Source organism: Tigriopus californicus, chromosome 12 (genome assembly GCF_007210705.1).
Source record: "Tigriopus californicus strain San Diego chromosome 12, Tcal_SD_v2.1, whole genome shotgun sequence".
NCBI lineage: Eukaryota > Metazoa > Arthropoda > Copepoda > Harpacticoida > Harpacticidae > Tigriopus > Tigriopus californicus.
In genome coordinates, this window is record NC_081451.1 from 7,306,993 (window position 1) to 7,324,669 (window position 17,677).

The following is a 17,677-nucleotide window of genomic DNA, read 5'->3' on the forward strand; positions in this document are numbered from 1 at the left end:
CCCCCCCCTGACATCAAAGGAAGTGCTACGGAAATGAAATTTCTGCCTCATCATATTCACATGATGAGAAGAAAGTAAGTTTCTGCCAACCACTGCAAATCTTCGCGTGACTCTCTTAATCCAAGTTGGCCAAACTTGTTGTTCCCGGAGGTCATTCGAATTATCACAAAGGAAAGTTGGGCTGGATCCAGTCAAGAATTGCTTCCAAGTCTAAAGTATGTCAAGCCAATGATTGATGGATCTGATCATGCGGATCAAAGTTCGTACTAAGAAGGATAGACGATAATTGTCTTCCCAAAGAAATGCGTTCCATTTTTGGTCCTCCTGATCCTCCACCATTGAAGACTCGGTTCCCCTCTGAAGGTTAGAGCACTTTCACTGAGTTACAACATTGAAAAGACCTCCATTATTGCTGATTCCAAGTGTCAATGGACCTTTCTTTCACACCGCGACCTTGGATCCGAAAGATAGTGATGAGTCAAAGCTCATTCACCATTAGAGGGGAAGAGGGTAAATCAAAACCAGGCATGCATTAGCATGGGGTTTGATCTTCTCAAAAAACCAATAGTTTTTTCCTGTAGCTTAGCTTTTATTAGTGTGATTTAGAAATATGACATATGCATTACACGTAAATATCCTGTAATTGAGGTTCAATTGGTTCATGTGCTCGAGTAATAAGTTCAGCCTTGTGGGTTGCAGAAATTATTACTATGAGTGAGCTCATTCAGTCTCTTCAAATTCTTGCATACAAAATTATTCGCAATAGCACTTTTAAAGCCAAGAAAAAGCAGGAAAACATGAAGCGAAGCAACCTGATTTTGGATACTGAGCGTAGTTAATATTCCAGCCAATTCGCCTGACTAAATGTTTAACGGATGAGAAGTAATTCAAAACTCACAGCTGACGTGACTCGCTAGACAAAAATAACGAGAATTTCACCCCCGAGCCAACATTATGAAAAGCTAAAATTTGCTATCCATTTTAGATTATTACCTAGTTTGTGCCAAAAGAATTCCGAAATTATGCCAAGACAGTGGTGCAGAGTTAATTACGCCCAAAATATGATTTTTTAAAAACTTTATAACAATGAAGACTTAGCCAATTGTTGAAAATTTAGACAGAACCATGGTTAGTCATAAAGAACCTGCAAAACCACAGAAAATAGTGGAGTGCACTAATGTATGGCCATATGCAAAAAGCATAAGCCATTGTATAAGAATTACCTCCGGGATCTTGACACGTCTCATACGATCCTTTGAATCATATAACAGAATCCAGTTTTTGAAACAGATTCCACGCATTCCTCTTGGGTTCGTCTGATCCCTAACCACAATATAGCTTAAAGGGTGGTGATCATTTCGCCCCCGACCAAGCAAGGTATTAGCGATACACCACAAAAAGTAAAAGTAAAAGCGTGCCTTTCGTGGTGCACGAGTCATAATTCGCATGAATAGAAGATCACCATTAATCATTGGCTTTCGCTTTCGTTTTCGCTTTCGCTTTCGCTTGTTGGCTGGATGGTTCGTTGGTTCAGTTGGTCCGTTGTAACCTTGTGTATTAGTTCGGGATAATTTACAGCCTTCTTCTGCGGTTCCTCCTCTTAGAATCGTTTGAATATTGTAGCGAGTGGCCCTGTTATGCGACTCAAATAACGATCTTGTCGTCTTTGTTGTTGCCCTGTCCTATAGAGGGAACACATTTCTTTCACCCCAACAAATGAAATCCTTGGACAAATAACAGGACAAATATGAATATCCCAATTGGTTAGCCCTTGAAATCTTGGTTGTAAAGCCATAATTGGAAAGGAATGAATGTTTTAGAATTGTGGAGGAATGACAGGATTAATAAATAATTTGTGAGTCATATTACATCCGGCAGAAATCAGGCATGTGTTTGTTATCGAGTACGAACCATTGAGTGTTGAAGACAGAGTAGGTTCTCATTGAAAGCAACATGCTTTTGATAGATTGAATTAGCAGTGCAACTTTATGCTTAAGTTCAACTAAAGAGACAGATGCCTGATAAAACTTTTTTAAAAACATGTTGCAGGCACATTATTGCCCTAAAAACCGCGTATTTTCGGCTAAATATTTTCTTCCCTTAACCAATTCATAAAAAGGACTGCGCCAAATGTAAATATGCTGACCTCACTTTTTGCCATTTTGGCGAGATCTTGTATCTAGTGTGAACTTGAGATCAAGTATATTCACATTTTGGTGGAACATGCATTATGATGAAAGACCATGAAAGACCAAAGCCTTTCGTCGATGGCCTCATTTTGACCAGTTGGTCATCATTGAGGTCAATCACTTCAAGGTCATGTCCCAAAGGGGCAAATTCCTCCGTGCTTAGTAAGCATACATACATACCTATTTACTGTTCCTGTACACACTGGAATGAACCTTCGAGCCTTGGTTCATGTTGGCTTGAAGGTTGAAGGACTCGTTTGCATGGCCCAGATTTTGGTATTCCCTTGACTGATAACCATCAGTCATTACGAATACCGAACCATGAGCAGAGACGAGGACGACGAAATGTGCATTTTTAGGTCTCGAGGTCGATTAATAAGTATGACATGGACCGCTATTAGTATGAATATTTTTCCCTGACCTCATTCACTTTTGAGGGAAAAACTTGAATTTGCGTACTACTAGCCATGAAATCAAACGTTTCTTTTATGGCAATAAAAGCTGGATTAAAAAAGAACCTGGTTTTGGAAGCTGTAGGAGCAAAAACGATGAATAATTATAAACTATAAAAAAAAGGGAAGCTCCAATTGGAAAAAATCATTCAACGACAACAAGGATCAAAAAGTGATTATCTCATCTGATTGTAAGTACAAAGAAGTGCTACATATTGCTAAGCCCAAACACGTTAATGAAGAAATAGGATTTGAAAGTCTTTCACGGATTATTTTTTTTCAATTTTCAGTTTATCTATATGCATGTATTGAAATGCTCAAGGGCCAGATTTTATTCATAACCCACATATGATATTTAGATAATTATGATTGTGTCTGGTTTTTTTAAGAAGGCTTAATAAACGACCAGGCGAGTCCGCTTTGAAGTGGGAAGAAATTAATTGCCTTGATTAGAGAGAAAACTCTTCAAGGTTAGTTTGCGGACAGCGGTGCTACGGGAAAACCATCAAGTGGACCCCCAAGACAAATTGGAACCACACAATGACGGGCCTGCCATGAAAGGATCTTTATTGTATTTTTTTTTCAAGGTCGCCAAAGTGCACAGAGAGAGAGAGAGAGATACACGAAAGAGAAAGGACGATATATGAAATCGGTATTCAGTATTGATTTCCCAGTTTCGTCAGTTTCGCCAAGATGCATGTGAGCTAGTATATAACCCCCACGCAAGTTTTGGCAAATCTATAGGGGGATTTTTTTTCACTGTTTCTTCGGTCTAGTTCGTCGCAAATGTCAGGGAACCGTCAAATTATCGATTTCAGACTCGCACGAGCTGATTAAACTTTCAGAGATAATTTCAGACGGCAACTGACTACCTGGATGGAGGGATCAGCTCTTGAATTCATTCAGGGGCCTTTGGCCATGAATACATACATAACTTTGGAACGTGTTGGCAAGAAGAAACATGCCCAATCATGATCAAGCTCTGAATATTCCAAACCACACTGGAGTTTCAAACCGCTTTGGTTTCCTTTTGATTAGGTGCTGTTATCATTGTAGTAGTAGTTGTTGTTGTTATTATTATTGTCTGTGTCGGGCTTTTGACAAATTATGCTCCAATCGATCGGTCTCATGACTTTATGGCAGCCTCTCGTCAAAAGGGCACTAGCTCCATCCTAAACTTCCAAGACTGGCTCTTTTATTTTTTGTCTCGAAGCAGGGTCCAAACAGCTTTCTTTCGACTGTTTTTTTCCCGTCAGGGTCGCATTTTCCGCTAATTAAGAAGTACAACTTCAAAATCCCACGTCATTTTGCAAGACGAATGTTCCAATTTGGGAAGGTTGAAGATGTGGATATTTCAGTGTCGCACAGATTTGGCAACCCTGCGTGACCAAAATGACGGGGGATTAAGAGACCAAAGAACACCCTTTCCGAAGGCCGTGAATAATGGACGAGGAAATGAAGACCTGGAGGCGTGTCTCAAGGTCACCTCCTCACCACTTTGAGCCTACCATTTGATTTGATTGGCCTGAAATTATAAAAAAATGGATATATACCTACATTCCTTCTCCACCCGAGAAGGATTTTGACAAGTGTGTTCCCGGTTTTTGTTCCATTTGTCTCTTTCCATTATCCCGGCTGTCACATAGACATTATAGATTATGTGTTGGCTTGATGACTTCACTCATTCATAGCTTAGGAAGTCTGCAATGGAACGTCGTTCCGTAATTTTTGGCCCTTTCATGGCAAAAGTGTGCCGTGAATTCATTGTCCACGATCCATGGAACAACCTCTTAGTACATATTCACATATTCATGGTCACGCAAAGTGAATTGACGATCAAGAAGTGTATTTCTGTCTTCAAATTTGGTAAATTTGGTAAAATAGCTCTAATCTTTATGGCAATCATGTTTTAGCAGGGGATGAAAAAAAATGATAAATATGTTGCTTACGTTAAAGATTGGTCTTGTACCAAAAAGAATCTACTGGATTCAAATTTCAATACACAAGAACAGGGATCAAGACCACCCAATTCATTTGTTGTTGCTTTAGACAATACCGGTTAAGCCAAGTTAAATTGCCGAATACCATGTGTGACACCTCAAAATTTTTTCAGGGCGAGAATGGAAAAGTGGAACTGTTCATTGAAGGTGACTTCGAGGATACGTTTGAGATTTCACCGGCAATCGTGGAGAACCGAGCCCAATTCCGGATCAGTGTCAAAAGCAACAAGAAACTGGATTTCGAGACACTTCAATCCCTCACGTTCAAGGTGAGGGATGACATGAGATTTGCCGCAGAGTAATTTCACTCCCTGTCTGAGCATTCATTTTTCAGATCACTGCCAGAGAATTAGGGATCAATAAATTAAGTACCACCGCTACGGTCACGGTCAATCTGATTGACGTGAACGACAACGCTCCAAGGTTCGTCCAGGACAAATACGTTTTCAACGTGTTTGAAAACGAAGCCCCGGGGAAAGTGCTGTTAAAGGTAGGTCGAAAAAGATAACATACAGGACTACAGGGTGTTGTGAAGGTAATGGAGTAATGGACCATTTCCAGAATTCAAATGCCTGAAACCTGTTGAAATGTGCAAAGTGAGAAAATGAAAAGCTATTGTCTTGTACACAAACAAGAATTTCCCATTGCTTTTGAAAAGTCTGAATTCAATTTTTTAACTAGATGTGAGGAATTAGATTGATCTCCTGAGCATTATTGTTTGGAGGCATCAAAAATGTCGCTACTTAGGTCAAACGAGCTTTTTAGACCAAACCTCAGAAAAGATTAAGAAATTCACTAATTTCCAAGTGTTACAAATGTCTCATGAAAAGAAACTTGGAAATATATAGTCTAAGATTCATATGATTGTGCGACAAAATCTGGATGACTAAGTAGACTGAAAGATGTCACGGGCTTAAATGTGAAAATAGTTAACAATTATGCCATGTCTTAAAATAACAAATCCAGGAGGCGATGTCCCAGAATTTCGTGTTATCCATTTCTTTTGATATACCCTTTACATTGTCATCGTGATCTCTTTAATGAATCATTTCCCCGACAGGTGGCGGCAACCGATCCAGATAGCTTGGAGAATGGAGCCATCCGATACACACGCCTTATTGGCGATGACCCTGTTATTGAAGGGCTGCGCTTAGATCCGGTCTCCGGGGAGATCTCGTTGGTCAAGAACGAATATCTTGATCGTGAGACTATCGCAAGTGAGTAAAATACGTAAGAGTATTAAGGCGTTAGAGGGAGCTCGATCTTTGTTCGGAGCATAAGTTCCAATTCGGTAGATTTCCATTTAAAGTAGGTAAAGCTATCAAAGTTTGATTAAACCTTACCTTAATGGCTAATTATACGACTTTGTGTGTGGTATTTGGTTACATATTCTTTTAAATAATTTTGAATAAATGAACCTCTTGATGCGTTACTTTCGGATCCTCTGAAAACTTGTCTGAGGAAGAAATTTGCAATTTCAATTTTAGGTCATACCATTGGAGTAGAGGCGATAGATCGAAATGGAGAGCCTGGAGGACGGAGTGCCCAAGCCACCATTGTGATCAATGTCGTGGATGTCAATGACCAACCACCCATATTTCTCAAGAAGAAATATCAAGGCTTCATGAACGGGGATCTCACGAAATTGCGGAACGACTTGCAAGTGGAGGCCATCGACAAGGATCAAAAGAACACCAAGAACAGCCATATCAGATACGAGATCATCAAGGGGAATTACGACAAGAAATTTGTCATTGACGAGGTCACGGGAGTGATCATGGTGGGCGAGCCTCTGACCAATGATATCCGATCCCAAAGGAGATTTTCCCGACAGAACGGAATCAACGACGACGAGTATCGTAAGTAGAAAATCATTGATGGACCCAAGACAAGGTCAGCCGCATTAATAATTAGGGGTTGGAAAAATAGTTTATGATTACCGTCAAAATAATTTGTTTTTAGGTTGTGAAAAACAGCCAAAATAAGTGTCGAAAACGTAACAGTTAGTTACAAAAAAGTGAAAAAATGTTTTTCTCTCCGTTATTCAAATGTTTCTCGTGGTCGTCAAGGCAAAAATTGCATCATTAATATTTTTAGCACACTTCTTGCTCTTTGAGTTTTTGAGTCTTGTCTTGAAATCAATTAAAAGTGAGGATCATATTTTGAAACATTCTTCTAAAATCCTGAATGGTTTGAAAAATCAATACTGTGTCATTGTGTGAGAATCTAAGTCAATTGTGAACGGATAACTTAAGGTATAACGGTTAAAATACACCTTGAGTTACTTTTTAATGGCAATCAAAACATCTATGGTTAAGAAGCGATTGTAAAAGAATAAGCTCACTAAAAATTGAAATCGATTTTTCGATACGATGTCATGTAAGAAATTTTAAGTGGAATCTAATTCTTCTAAATCTTGCCCAAACATGACGAAAATCCTTCAATATCCCCTAAAATCGTCGGTTTTAGTGAAGTTATTTAATGCTTAAAGTCCACGAAAACAAATTATTTTGCCTCAAAATGACCCAAAATTTCCGACCCCAGTAAAAGCTAATAACAGCTAATAAGGATTATGAAAAGATATTGTCCAAAATAGACATCAAGCCAACTAACTGATGCTTGGTATCTCTCATTTTCAGAGGCCTTGAGCGCGGTGGAGCCGATCATCACCCTGATGGTGCGGGCTTATGATCTGGGCATTCCGAGTCTAGATGCCGAGGTGCCCGNTTTGTTTTTAGGTTGTGAAAAACAGCCAAAATAAGTGTCGAAAACGTAACAGTTAGTTACAAAAAAGTGAAAAAATGTTTTTCTCTCCGTTATTCAAATGTTTCTCGTGGTCGTCAAGGCAAAAATTGCATCATTAATATTTTTAGCACACTTCTTGCTCTTTGAGTTTTTGAGTCTTGTCTTGAAATCAATTAAAAGTGAGGATCATATTTTGAAACATTCTTCTAAAATCCTGAATGGTTTGAAAAATCAATACTGTGTCATTGTGTGAGAATCTAAGTCAATTGTGAACAGATAACTTAAGGCATAACGGTTAAAATACACCTTGAGTTACTTTTTAATGCCAATCAAAACATCTATTCTTAAGAAGAGATTGTAAAAAAATAAGCTCACTAAAAATTGAAAAGATTTCTTACATGACATCATATCGAAAAATCTATAAGTGCAATTTAATTCTTCTAAATCTTGCCCAAACAGTACGAAAACCTTCAATTTCCCCTAAAATCGTCGGTTTTAGCGAAGTTATTTTATGCTTAAAGTCCACGAAAACAAATTATTTTGCCTCAAAATGACCAAAAATTTCCGACCCCTAGTAAAAGCCAATAACAGCTAATCAGGATTATTAAAAGATATCGTCCAAAATAGACATCAAGCCAACTAACTGATGCTTGGTATCTCTCATTTTCAGAGGCCTTGAGCGCGGTGGAGCCGATCATCACCCTGATGGTGCGGGCTTATGATCTGGGCATTCCGAGTCTAGATGCCGAGGTGCCCGTGTACATTTACACCGAGGACATGTTCTCGAGAACAATGCGGTTCATCATCTCGCAAGAACCCCAACAAGTCGAGGAGCATCAAGCCGAGATCAGTGACCTCATCTCCACCATGACGGGTGGGGATGCCGAGATTCAAGACATCAATCCTTACTACGGCAATGAGATCGCCTTTGATGGCTATGAAATCGCCGAACTCGATGTGGACCGCGAGTCCAAGGCTGTGGCTTCGAAACCTAAGAAGTGACGAGCTTAAACGTGCCCACCCAATAATAATGGACATTGATTTTCTATGTCTGTTTTCTCTTTTTTCCCACGGTGGATTTAGGTCGGTGGTGGACGTGTTCATACGATATCCGGCCAATAGTATTGTGGATATGAATGCTGTGACCTCAAAATTGGTGGCTAACTCGAGCGGAGCAATTGCTCCAAGTAATTCCGGGTCCAAGTCCGAAAGCTCTTCCACATCTTCGTCCAGCGCAAATCAGGTAAGGAGGGCATCATTTGAAACAAGTGATCAAGCACATACGTATAATGTGCAAAAAAGGTATTGCATTGGATGTATATAGAGGTGGGGAATATATTCGCTCAACAAGCAAAGTGCTCTAAAACTGTTTATTATTCCCGTTCACTTGAACACGCCCAAGGGTGTTCATTGATAATTGATTATTATTAGATTACTTATTCAGAAGGCCCTAAAGTTTGAAATAGGATGTCCCCTCAATGTATCTATTTTATAGTTAAGTATTAAGAAAAATACCATATCATTGGAAAGCCAAACTGAACATATAAAGTACAACAAGCTAGTGCTAGAAGATCCGAAAGTCGGTATAATACTTATACTTGCGTACAATTCGGATTTGTATTACTTTTCAGGAGTTGGAACAACGGAATGCAACTTTATTCTGGGCGCTGATGCTCATATGTTTATTTCTGGCCGCCCTCGTTTTCCTTGCTTTGTGTTGCTACTGTTGTCCTGGTTGTTACTACTACAAGGGAGAGTAAGTTATAAGCATGGAAAATGATTTATCGAATTATCAGAAATTCACTCTTGCAATTCACGTTTTAGCAAAGTCAATTCTGTTGGGATTCACGGGAGTGAAAGAGACATTCGCGTCTTAACCGTCACCGATGGGGCGGGACGTGAACTCAAGGACGCCAAATTTGTGGAAATCATCAGGTCTGCCAAGGATCGGATCCGATCCGCAGCCAGTATGGGTAAGTTGAGCCATATCAAAAGATCAATGGATCCTGGGTTTCGTTGGAGTTAACAGGGTTGTTGATGAAATTTTCAGCATTTGTTAAGCTAAAACGTGAGTTACTCTCGTCAAACTATGAATATGTAGTATATCAAGAATATGAATAGATAACAGAATGAGACTTGTGCTTTATCTACTTTGAGCTATGTTCATATGTGTCCAATGCAGAGTGCTTGATTAGATGCTAATCTGTAAGATAGCCTTCCTCAAGTCTGAAATTAAAGTATAATTTTTGCATGAATTTGGAAAGCTTCAATCCCTTCAAGAAGACGCATGGCTTATCCAACAAATATCAGCTGCATGCCTGGCAGTGATAATAATTACTGGATAAACTTGCATTTTTAGGACGAACATCGGAACTGAAGCGTTGGCGGGTTCGAAGTGCAGGATCTTTCCGAAGTGGAAGTGACAGATCTCATCTTCCTCGGCAAGGGCAGAGACCATATCAGGTGAGGACTTTCATTTTCATGTCATGTTTGAGGGACCGGATTCCAAAATGTAGAAACATTTTAGCTCCTTGATCCAAAAGACTCCGAGAGCATCATTTTGGTCCGCGAGGCTGGAGGTCGAGTTTCACGGAGGTCCCAAAATGGTCCCAAAGGCCGGGACGACCGATACCGGGTGAGAGACATGGAGGAACTTGATGCACAAGCACTAGCTGATCGGGATCATCAGGAAGAAGAGCTGGATTTGGATTCCGCATATGTTCTGGAACAAGAAGGCATCGATGAACGAACAGGACAACGGACACGGCGACGAATCTATCACAGCCGTAAAACGCCCATTGACAAGGGGAAAATATTCAAGGTCTGGGCGAGAGACTTTAGCAAATGGCAGAGGTACTGACATTATCTAATTCACGCTGGTCAATCAATCAACAGGTGGTGGATGAGGATGAGAGGAACCACAGTCGGCAAGGTGGAGAAGATATCCAAGTTTTGAGACTTGATGACGACACCCGCAGGGAAGAGACCTATCGACGGGTGGGTGGATCCGAGATTCTTAGCCTGGATGAGCCCAAAGAGCAAGTTCACAAGGCCGTCGGCACGGATCCCAATCACCCAATGTAAAGAACTACTTTGGAAATGCAATGTTACGAGGAATGCAGACACAATTACAAGTTTCCATTTCGTTTCACGTAGTCAAATAGAGGTCCAAGGAGAGCCAAGGCGAACAAGAAGTGAGTTGGATTTAGCCCAAGTGGATTTGCCTGATGATCCAGGGGGTGAATTCTACACGGCCGTAGGGCCAGATGGAAAAGAAATCATATTGAGACGATATCTCAATGACCAGGCATCCGAAAACAACCCGTACATGGAACGAGGTTTCCTCAGTATGGCCATGGTTCATTTGCAGGATCAACATGATCCTAATCTAGCCCAAAATTCATCCAAAAAGAGCCCGCGGAAATTGACTGCCTACGTTGATGCTAGTGGGCGTTACTATAGGGTACCAGACCCTCGTGGTCATCCTGGGGGATCTCATAGCTTACCCCGTAGGCCAGGTTATGTGGATGGGTAAGAAAAGTGACGGGGTTGAACTACTATCTAAAGCTAACTCCATGGTCTTATCGAACCATCCAATTAATTTTCTGCATACAGATATGAGACTGGGGAATCCATCCAAAGTGATAATGATAGCAATGCTTCTCCCTACCGACGCCCTCATTACAACACATTCCATGGGCATCCGTCCCAACACTACAACCCTAATAAAGGGCTCATCAATGGAAGCAATCGACAGAAACACAAGACCCTAGACAATCCTAACCCAGTGCAAGATCTGACGCCCAAGCACCAGATCCGGACCCCTATTTTAGAAGAAACAGAGAGCACCCTTGAGGCTGAAAGGCTGAAATCCCGACAATCACGTCGTGACCAGTAGGGAGTTTGATTTCATTGCACCAGATCTGACCAAGCACTTAGTACACGAGTTGTGTTCATTGCAGAATCAAAGTATCATATGATCATTCGGATGCCAGTGTCTTGAGGTTTCGAATCAACGATGGGAATGCCTCGCCTGAACCCGCTTACACGGACACAAAAGCATCCATCTTGAGGAGGCGAAACACCATGGCCAAAATGCTCAAGGAGGAGGACAACCGTCAAAGCCAGGAGGATCCCCACCATTTGAAGCCCAGTCATCGATACCGACACTGGAGTCTAAATGAGTTGAACCAAAGGCATGACAGTGAAACCAGAGCGGCCAAGATGAGGAAGTGGAACAGTTTATCAAATGACGAATTGATCAACTACAAGCATTCCTTGAGTAATACAAGGGTGCCTCATCTCCGAGCAGGCCATGATGGTGAGTGGCGATTGCTTGGTAACCGTGTGATATGCAATGTGTTTGCAACGTGTGAAATTTTAATGGGAACTTCACTTTGAACTTTATGCAATCGCACACTTCCCCCACCAAGTGTAGGCTGAATTGTACATAATTGTATTATGGTTTCTTGGCAATTTTATAGGGCAAATTGAACTCGTTCCTGTTGATAGCACCCATCCTCCACTTCATCCTCATCATGTGCATCATCTGGCTTCACAAGACTCCTTGCCACGCAAGTTTTCCAAGCACATTTCTGTTACTCAGAGAGACAGGGATCAAGGTTACAATGACGATGCCATCTCTTATCCCAGGTTGGTGTCGATTCATTCAATACACACTTTTTGTTGTATTGTCACATTTGTGTTAGCTATGTATATGTTAGCTAACTCGTCCATATTTTAGGGAAGCCAACTCACAAACCCTGAATGTTCACAACCGAGAGCCACTTTGGTATCGCCTGACCAATGGTCACTCCTCCACAAGGGGATCCAAAGGCTTTCACTCTCACGCGGCTTCCATCCATAGAGATCCGTTGGATTACTCCCAAGCTTCTTCCACCACCTCTTCTGAAGGTTTGTTTCAAGCATTTTACAGGGTGGTCAAGAAGCCAATCTCCATCATTGAAAACTCTATTTTTCTCTCTCTGATAGTGTCCTTACCATCTCGGGCCAGTTCGGTCATGAGTCAACCCCATAGGCATAAAATTGACCGCATGGTGGAGCAAGGTCAAAACAGTCGTTCAATTGTGGACGAGAACTTTGCCAAGAATATTGGAATCACTCCTGACAGTAGTGGACGACCGGGGTAAGTAAGCCAAGGGGTCCTTTGAATTTGAATATTCTTCAAGGGGTTCGTTCAAGATAAGAGTTAATGGGCAATTCTGACCATTCCAGACATGCCCATTTGACGGCACCACATTCACAATATGTACCTGAATCCGGCAGTGAGATGAACAGTCTAGAATACACCTTTGATCACAATGGCGAGGTCGTCAGCAAGGATGACTCTGACGTGATTATGATCCATGAACATCCTCGAGTCCGCCGTCACACAACTGAAATCCGCCGGAGCATCATGAACGCCACACCCAGGTTGTTTGCTCATTTTAGTGTCACATCCAGACGAGACCGATCTTGGGTAACCTCCTCAATCTTTGCTCCAGATATATGGACTGGTACAATGGTCCCAATCAAAACTCACCGCACCGGCCTTCCCAATTGAGCACAATCTCTGCGCCAGCCATTCCATACGGAAGTCTCCAAAGTTTAAGGCCCACACGCACGCGCTCACCCTCGAGAGAATTACGACCCTCGATGGTGCTAACGCGATCCCTCACAAGATTGCCCGATGGACAAAAACTCGAGAAACACGTCGATGAGGACCTGGGACATGGTAGTCCCCAGGAAGAGCAATCACGGCCTAATTCTATGGAAGATCTTCAAGAAGACTCGTCTGAATCAGGTAGTTATTCCTTCCAGCTAGAATTGTCTCGATGAACTGAGCTCTGTCTCCGAGTTCATGAGTGCTTAATAGTCCACTTTGATGAGGAGGCAAATGCGAGCGACGAGTTTTTACTTGTTCGTTCGTTCGCAAGCGGCTCTCTTAATGACTCCAAAGAGCGATAAATCTCGCAGGAGAATTGTACATAAACTCATTAAATCAGATGAGATGGACCTCCGTCCGTGACTATTAGGCCATTAAGCCTGTAATAGTATGAGTCTGGCAGCAGGATCAATGAATAACGTGGATATGCGATTGTGCTGAAGTCGTCGCAAACATCTCGAAGTACGTAGTAGTTGAGGACGAGCCAATTTCAAAGTTTGCTAAGGAGCCATTTTTCTCTACGGTCGGCATGCACCCCATTACGCCACCTTTATGGGCCATTCTCAGAGGTCCAAGGGTTGTTAAGATGTCAGAAATGGAGCAATAATAGAATTTTCAATGACGTGCGGAGCAGTGATGGGGTTTTCCACAGTGGATACGTACTCCTTCCGAGTTCTGTTGTCCTGATAAGCTTGGAGGGAACAAATTGCCAAAATGTCTATTATGATCGCTTTATGAGCTACAGAAAGCAATTTCAACCCATAGTAAATGGCCAAAGTGCACGGGAAAAAAGTCCTTGTTAGCCATAAAGTCAAGAGGAGAGAGACATAGAACAAGATACCATGCTTATCGACACACTTTCAAAAAAATATCCATCGAGTTCTCCTAACCGGTTAAATCTGCCTATTTCTGTCTCGTTCAAATAACCACCTTCGGGGGAAAACCACCTGTCAGTTTATCCTTTTATCATCTCAGGTACTTTTGAACAAATCGATATGGAACTTGAAAGACCTTGTGGGCATGTCATTTACAATTCACTCAGCCTCAATTCGACTCAGATTTCGCGTGATTTTTTGCTCAGTGCTCAATGGATGGACACCTGGTTGGTTTTTGGTGGTTTGTTCCGTTCGTCCACGGGGTGATGTCCTGTTTAGAGTTTGGAGTTTCCCGGTTTCTGCACAGGGAAAGAAGGACTGTCAAGTCATAACTTGTTCTTATCTCTCGTCCCAATGGGATCATAGACTCTTGTCAAGAACCCGGAGAGGAAGGTTCACTTTTGCCCTGCCAAACATTGACGACCTGCTGTACCTCTCTGGGCCCCCACCCCTGTTCTTCCCCTCTCAATCCGTCCATCTCTTTTCTGACGGGGCTTACTACTATTTTACAATATACCGGGTCTGTCTTCCTTGGCGTGGGTACATTGTATGTAGTAAATTCAATAGCCCAGAAGACCCATGAATGGCTTAGGGTTCGGAAGGGCTGTAAAGCCACCTACCTGGTCACTGGTTTACGACTTGACGGGGATTTCTTCCTGTCGGTCACAATTTGTCGTTTTATCAGTGCATTTTATCTGGGAAACGTCTAACTCCGGTCATGTTCAACCCTCCTGATGCTCTTGTAGAGCACAAATCACCAAAATGTCCATTATGACCACTTTAACAGCTTCATAAAGACTCATTTTATGCAGAATTTTGCTCCTTTATTGCTTCGGTTACGACTCGAATGCCCTTTAATGCAACCTCCTCCGGCTGCTCCTCCTCCTCCTCCTCGTTCGTTCATACCTTCATCCATACTCTATGTAGTGTGGATGCACGACATTCGCCGCATACGACAGACAACGGGAGTGAAAGGTGTTGCGGTCTCACATGACTTCGTAGTTCGTTCTCCCACAGTTCCATAAGGAAAATGGTGATGGTGGCTAATAAACTGCTCCATAAGGCTGCTCCATCCCACCAAGTGCTTTAAAACCGCCTCCTTCTGGACAGCAGGGAGATAGTGGATATCCATTTGAGGGCAATTAGTGGAGTGAATTACTTGAAGAAATGATTTTTGGTTTTCTAGCGTAATCCAACGAATTATGATGGACGCGAGGGATTAAACTTGTGGGAAAACAAATGATAAGTGATTGATTGCCTTTGAAATTGGCGCCAAAAATGGACTCTTTGATCCTTCAACTCGCCATTAATTTTTGCTTTTTTTTGTCCTCAATTGCTTGCCTTGTATCCCACTCTTCTAATACAAAGTCTGTGTTCAAAAACTTTGAGTTCAGATGATTTTTTGCAGTGCAATGTTGTCATGAAAATGCGACGAACGGCAATCGTGTCTGGCTCTACTGGCGTATGGGTTACTACGAATAACGTACCATTGCGACTTAGGGAACGGTAGGCAAGTGAGTGGATTTGCCATGAAATTGAGATGTCCGACCCTTTAAGATCGGAATGATGGCTCTTTAAGTCATGAAAATGGCTTCCAGCAGGCCTTGACGCACTCCTCTGAGTTTCCAGCTCGGACAATCTCACAATTGTGAAAGGGCGTTCTCCAATAATATTTGCTAAAAGTGTTGATGAAAACTGTTTTATAAATTGTAATATTGTCTGATCCACCATCAAATTAGAAATAGCCGAATTTAGGGTTGATGCAGAATTTTGTTCAAGGGACTTGTCCCATACGAATGTCTTTATTCTTTGTCGCGACAGATCGGTCATTGAGAGCTATTAATAGATTTATAGGTTTACATGATGGTATTTGTTGCCCATCATATGTAATATTAGGGTGTAATACAATTCCTGCCTAACGAAAATTGGGGATGGGGGTGGGGTGGGAGTCTCATTTTTGTCGTTACTTGCGTTCAAACATTTTTTTATATCTTGTTATATGTAAATAATATCAAATTATTCTAGGCCCTGTTCATGCAAATATGTCTACAACAAACGTTGATACGAATTAATTTGTCTTGCATTTTTTAATTATCAAATATTGTCATGCTTGATGATAATCGATATACTGTTTAATTTTCCAGGTATTAGTTCGCTGAGTCAACCGCAGCATCCACGGCGCAAATCTGCGCAAGAAATTATGAGCAAGAAAAGTGTCTTCAGTCGAGCCTACGACGATGTGAGTGTGCGCCACATTCGACCCAATTCAGCAGAAGTTCTAATAGACTAAAAGTCATTTTTTCGAAATATACACAGTCTTGGTACCGCTTTCAAAAATTAATCAGATTAGTACTTGTCTATCGGTGACTCAAACCAACAAAATATATCCCTGAAAATGTTTGAATTGATAGTATTTTTCCTTTATTAGCCAATTCGAAACTATCTATTAATGTTTCGCACTGTAGGGAATAATTTTGTTGATATTTTGGACCAAATGGGGACCTAACTTTCAGGTTTAAAATCGATAATTTCAAACAAAAACAAAGAAAAAATAAGCTTATCGATAATAGAATAGACATTTCACAATGGCTATAGTTTTCTAATGCCAAAACTTCTGGTTGCTGTTTTCTTTTCTAAAGAAACAAGAAACAATTTTTGTTAAATCTTTGAAAGTAGCCCACATTGGTATATTAGATCACTTTAAATACATTATAAAATATCATTGTCCAAACCCTCGCCAAGCAATATTATTAGTACTTTAAGTCATACACTGACATGAAATTTCATTAATATCTATTAAGTAGATGCCTAGTTATTACACTTGGAAAGTATCGTCCTGGGAAAAAAGATCGAAAATTGACTGCAATTGGGTGCGCCATCTAATCGTTGGTATTTGTTTGCGACCCCGATAACTGCGTCAATGGAAGGTCTGGCTAATTTTTGTGTTTCAAACGTAGGTTGCATGTGATCATTACCAACCATTTTCGAGCATATTGAGGGTCTAGATTTAAAAATTGCCAACACAGTCTCCTAAACCTGGAAGAACTGCAGAAGAGGGTTGTGGCCAAACGTGACATGGGAGAGACCGTCAACAAAATTGCCAATAGTCTTAGCATCCACTGCACCACGGTTTACAGTATTAATAAGCTCCATGCCGCCATCAGGGTATCCAGGCCTACCTTGAACCAAAGACTAGTCTATTCTAGAAATTAAAGTAGTCCTTGCTTGAAAAAAGGATGGGCAGCACTGTATTCTGGTCGAATTTGGATTGGACCCCAAACAGCCCCAACCTGAATCCTCTGGATTTCAGCATCTGGGGGCATGTGCCACAATCCACAGCAATGTGGGCAAGCTGAAGGCGTCAGTTGGTGAAGCCTGGGCTGCCATGGACAATAGGCACTTAAGGCAGACTTTTGCCAACTTTGTCCTCAGACTCAAGCTCTGCGTGGCCGTCAAAGGCGATGGATGTATTTGAGAAATATCATTAATGATATTTGCCTTCCAACTTTAATTCTATGTGATTTAATTATGAATGAGTTCTACTTCATTAACTCCATTGAAATCAATATGTAGATGATAATGTGACGGTAATATAAAATAATCAGAGCTACTTTTGAAAATGTTTACTTTCCATAGTTGGTCCTTGTGTTGTTATAACAAAGAAAAAAGCAACTTGAACTCATGGCAAGCTCTTTGTAATTGTTGTGGGTACCCCCGTGTTTAGGCAATCTCTGCTTTGTTTGAACGGCTT

At 41.3% G+C, this 17,677-nt stretch overlaps 2 protein-coding genes and 1 long non-coding RNA gene across 5 annotated transcripts in view; 2 read left to right on the forward strand and 1 right to left on the reverse strand.

The window, feature by feature from the left end:
• Positions 1 to 7,402, forward strand: part of LOC131892248 (cadherin-86C-like) — a 13,128-nt gene extending 5,726 nt beyond the window's left edge. Inside the window, exons 8-12 of the mRNA XM_059242037.1 lie at positions 4,755 to 4,910; positions 4,976 to 5,131; positions 5,702 to 5,858; positions 6,129 to 6,500; positions 7,281 to 7,402. Of these exons, the coding sequence (XP_059098020.1) occupies positions 4,755 to 4,910; positions 4,976 to 5,131; positions 5,702 to 5,858; positions 6,129 to 6,500; positions 7,281 to 7,402 (963 nt within the window). The remainder of the gene's footprint in view (positions 1 to 4,754; positions 4,911 to 4,975; positions 5,132 to 5,701; positions 5,859 to 6,128; positions 6,501 to 7,280) is intronic.
• A 455-nt stretch (positions 7,403 to 7,857) lies between these two features.
• LOC131891789 (cadherin-86C-like) lies at positions 7,858 to 16,295 on the forward strand. 3 transcript variants are annotated; one of them, XM_059241451.1, is made up of 16 exons: positions 7,858 to 8,384; positions 8,470 to 8,629; positions 9,018 to 9,142; positions 9,211 to 9,359; positions 9,746 to 9,849; positions 9,914 to 10,207; positions 10,282 to 10,466; positions 10,543 to 10,917; positions 11,002 to 11,280; positions 11,349 to 11,707; positions 11,871 to 12,039; positions 12,131 to 12,300; positions 12,379 to 12,532; positions 12,622 to 12,819; positions 12,891 to 13,189; positions 16,071 to 16,295. In XM_059241451.1, the coding sequence occupies exons 1-16, from the start codon at positions 8,092 to 8,094 to the stop codon at positions 16,214 to 16,216; spliced, it is 3,459 nt and encodes a 1,152-aa protein (XP_059097434.1). In that variant the 5' UTR covers positions 7,858 to 8,091; the 3' UTR covers positions 16,217 to 16,295. The 3 variants fall into 3 exon arrangements, with proteins under 3 accessions (XP_059097434.1, XP_059097433.1, XP_059097435.1); XM_059241450.1 differs by having other exon boundaries at positions 12,131 to 12,532; XM_059241452.1 differs by lacking the exons at positions 11,871 to 12,039; positions 12,131 to 12,300.
• LOC131891790 (uncharacterized) lies at positions 8,743 to 12,802 on the reverse strand. Its single transcript, XR_009374463.1, has 2 exons — positions 12,660 to 12,802; positions 8,743 to 10,108 (listed from the first exon to the last, which is right to left on the reverse strand). It is a non-coding gene; the product is annotated as an uncharacterized LOC131891790 (long non-coding RNA).
• Positions 16,296 to 17,677: the final 1,382 nt, after the last annotated feature.

What these genes read in the sequence shown, in the direction of transcription:
- LOC131891789 (XM_059241450.1), top strand. Translation starts at nt 8,092, where the DNA reads ATGGTGCGGGCTTATGATCTGGGCATTCCGAGTCTAGATGCCGAGGTG. An exon ending in CGACAATCACGTCGTGACCA is followed by an intron (nt 11,281 to 11,348) that starts GTAGGGAGTTTG and finishes TGTTCATTGCAG; the next exon opens with AATCAAAGTATCATATGATC. An exon ending in TCTCCGAGCAGGCCATGATG is followed by an intron (nt 11,708 to 11,870) that starts GTGAGTGGCGAT and finishes GCAATTTTATAG; the next exon opens with GGCAAATTGAACTCGTTCCT.